Source organism: Gavialis gangeticus, unplaced genomic scaffold, assembly GCF_001723915.1.
Source record: "Gavialis gangeticus isolate Ggan-Ray unplaced genomic scaffold, GavGan_comp1, whole genome shotgun sequence".
Classification (NCBI taxonomy): domain Eukaryota; kingdom Metazoa; phylum Chordata; order Crocodylia; family Gavialidae; genus Gavialis; species Gavialis gangeticus.
In genome coordinates this window covers 58,219,055-58,222,831 of record NW_017728995.1, presented here as the reverse complement: position 1 = coordinate 58,222,831, position 3,777 = coordinate 58,219,055, and the positions used below count along the sequence as shown (strand labels likewise).

General features: G+C 38.4%; 1 protein-coding gene across 1 annotated transcript; it reads left to right on the top strand.

The window, feature by feature from the left end:
* Positions 1-784: 784 nt before the first annotated feature.
* On the top strand, positions 785-3,434 carry LOC109287856 (transcription cofactor HES-6-like). The gene is made up of 4 exons (XM_019503111.1): positions 785-1,036; positions 1,593-1,688; positions 1,795-1,873; positions 2,641-3,434. The coding sequence occupies exons 1-4, from the start codon at positions 974-976 to the stop codon at positions 3,084-3,086; spliced, it is 684 nt and encodes a 227-aa protein (XP_019358656.1). The 5' UTR covers positions 785-973; the 3' UTR covers positions 3,087-3,434.
* The last annotated feature ends 343 nt before the right edge of the window (positions 3,435-3,777 follow it).

Below are 3,777 nucleotides of genomic sequence, written 5' to 3'. Positions count from 1 at the left end.
GAAAATAAGCCATTATGGGAAAGTACTATGGAATTTAATAGGAAATAAACCAATACAATTCTATACAAAAGCAACATTTTAAACACCCTGTAGCTGTAACATTGAATTCTACAGAATACCTAAAAACCCAAAATATAATTTTCTATTTTACAAATTTTTAAGAATAATTTTTACAGCCAAGTTTCTTTTTTTACTGAGACTTACTGATTTCACTTGTATGAAATGTCATGGAATTTTTCATAAGGTATTTCACAAATGGAAAAATCAGAGTTTCTAGGGGAATCTGTTGTCAATGGACTTCAATAAACAATCACTACTTCGCTGTAACATTTGTAAAGAGGATGAACTACACAGTGGATCAGATAGTTCCATTTCCAAATGTGAAGGTTGTTCTGTCTCTCAGAGCTTCTTTTTATATTTCAAGTGGGAGGGATACATATTTGGCAGGTAAAGAGTGGCATCCATTCAGTAAGATAGTATGATTAATATAAAAAAAACCACACAAGCAAAAACCAAAAGAAACTTCAAGGAAATTCTCCCAGGTGTAACTCAACTGGTTACTGCCTATTGTTCCCCCTCCCTGGGAATCTGTGCAAATTGAGCAAGGGGCCATGTGATCCACTCTGAGTGCACCCATTTTGCCTCTCCTTAACAAAAGGCTTCTGCAAAGCAAAGCTTTGTAGGCTGGACATCTGTCGCTGTTTGAGGGGGGGCAAGCTGGTCATTGAAAAGAAGCAGTGACCTGTCAGCCTTGATTGATAGCCACAAACCTCTGGTCTCGACCCCTCGTGTGGGAAAAGGGGTCCAGCCAAGGAAAGCCCTTATTCACATGCTAATTCTGGGCTATAAATACAAAGTGCTGAGGAGAGGCAAGAGAGGCAAGGAGCCCATCAGGAAAGGGAGCAGTTTGCTGCCAAAGATCTTTCTTTCTTCCTCCCTCCTCAACATTTAGGAGCAGAGAAGCTGGATTATAATGACGGCCATGGCTATGGCCAGCAATGTGCAGAAACTTTCCAACACCAAAGAGGAAAGGAAGGTAGGTCCTTTTATATACAGATGTACATGTCCATGGGCATGTGTGTGCAGCATGGGTACTGTGCATGAGTGTCTGCATTGTTCAGTACAGTTGCACAATCCTGTAGCTGGAGATGATAATTTGCATGCGATAAAATATTAGAGACAAACAACTGCTTTCAATATAAAGGAGTTTAGGCAGCATTCTTGCCGCAGGGATGTATTCTCCTCCCACTCGCATTGATTTTACACTGAAGTATCTTTTTTGCCACCAGAGTAACCCAATTGACACCAGCTTAAATGAAAGGAAAATCAAGTCTAACGCTTGTAGGGTCAGCTAAAACTGAAGAGGATTAACAAAATGATAGTGTGTGCTGTCTCTCCTACACAGTGTGGTGTAGCCTTGTGATTCTCCAATACCACTTGCAGAATACAGCTCTTAAGGGTTAAAAACAAAATCAGGGGTCTCCATCTGTTCCCACTGAGTTCACCAATGGGAGCTCAGCAAAGCAGTAGCAGCTATGCAGTGATAGCACCTGGAAACTCTACCTCAGAAATGTTCTTTTTTTTGTTTCCAGTTAAGAAAACCACTCATTGAACGAAAGCGAAGGGAAAGGATTAACAACTGCTTGGATCAGCTGAAGGAAACAGTTGTTGGAGCATTTCATCTGGATGTAAGTGTCAATTTTTACCTGGTTCTGCTATTTTTTTATTTAAGAAATCCAAAATCCTACAGAATAAATCATCTTCACTGACCCACTGCATTCCTGTTTTTGACAGCAGTCTAAACTGGAAAAAGCTGATATCCTTGAAATGACAGTAAAACATCTCCAGAATATCCAAAACAATAAAATCATGGGTGAGTGAGTAACTTTGTTTTGCATCTTGTATACAACACAACATTTCCATATATTTAAGAGGTGGAATTTAGTATTAACCTTGGGTGGTGACTACACTGATACATTGACAGTTTTGCAAAAATCCCTTTCAACCCTACAAGTGGTTTTTAGCCATCACCACTAGAGGGGGATAAAGACCTAATCAAACAGGTGAGTCATGTTTCTCCAAAAGCTTTTTTCTTTTAAGGTTTATACTATTACTTATAACAGCAATTTAATTGTAATCAGTACTAAATTATACATCTTGCCTTATAGTATCAATTTTTGTTATTTCACTAATATTCTTTTTTTTTCCCTGAACATATTGATCCTTCTGGAAAAGCTCTACAGAACTGAACTGTAGACATTAATTTAAAACTAGCTCTAATAAAGTAATTTTCATTAGCAACTCTTAATATCTTTTACAATGGAGTTCAGTATCATCAGCTTTGTTTTACAGATTAGGGAAACTGAGGTACATGGAAATAAAGTGACTTCTAAAGTCACCCAGAAGGCCATAGGCCAAAATGAAAATAGGGACCCAAGTGTCAAGTGCCAAGTGTCCCCAAGCCCAGAGCTCAATTTGCTAGACATAGTAACTCTTGAGGAGTTACCATTTTTTTGTTTTTATCTTTTACCATCAGTATATAACAATATATCATGGCCTTGCTGAATGTGTGTAAACTTAAGTAAAGCATGGCTAGCCCAGTCTTTTAACTAACCCAAGTTGTCTCCTGTTCTAATACAGTGGATTCCAAAATGGGTTTTGAAGCTCAGCAGAGGTATAGCACTGGATATATTCAGTGTATGCATGAGGTTCACAATCTTCTCCTGACCTGCGAATGGATGGACAAGACACTTGGGGCACGTTTATTAAACCATCTGCTGAAATCCTTACCCAGATCCAGTGAGGAAACCTGCAAAGCAGCCTTAAGGTCTTCAACACCAGTGCAGCAATCTCCTGCAGCCCAGAAATCCCCTGTGGGTGCAAAGGGGAACACTCCCACATGCAGTCTATCTCAGGAGCAGTTCTACCCTGCAGAGGACAAACAGGCTTTGAAAAATTCAGTCCGGGCACCGGCACTCACTCTCTTTAGTCAGCCTGATGTGTTGCCTCCCAGACAGATCCTGCAGCCAAATCTTTCACACAGTAACCCTAGTATGGGGTCATCAGACATGTGGAGACCATGGTAAAATATGTTTAAAAAATTTCCTTCTGATCTTAGACATTCCTATATGTATCTTATAGATATGCCTCTTTAAAACACTTGTGGAGCAAGTCTGTTCCTGTAGGTGTGCTAAAGACCAGGGTACTTCAAGCCGAAGTAAACCTATATGTAGCCTGCATTGTAGAAGGCTGCTATTATTTTGTATTTATTAAATACATCTAAGTTATTGTATAGGACCCTCTCTTGGGCTTTTTAGTGTATATTAATTATATAACACTCTTGTTTTCTTATATTATTAAAAAAATTAACACCTTAATAAAAAGGAACACCAAGCAATGTCTGTCTTTTGCATTTTGCTTTCTGAATATGCATCTTTCAGATCTCACTTGCCTACCTGAGATCACCTGGAAGTGAAGATAGAAGACTAAACTCTCCTCCATTACTTTGGGGCAACCACAGTGGGATAATGGAAGGAGAATGTAGCTATGTTCTTGTGAAATGCTGCATTCACTAATAATCACATATTTTAAAATATGCTTGGATTCCACATATTTAGATTAGTATAAATATGAACTGTGTTCTCTCTATTGCATGTTCAAGATGTGCTCTAACTTGACCACCTGAATAGACAACTATTTTCAAAATAGTGAAGTAGCTGGAGGCTTTTTCTCTCTCCTTTTTACATATATATATATATATATATATATATATATATA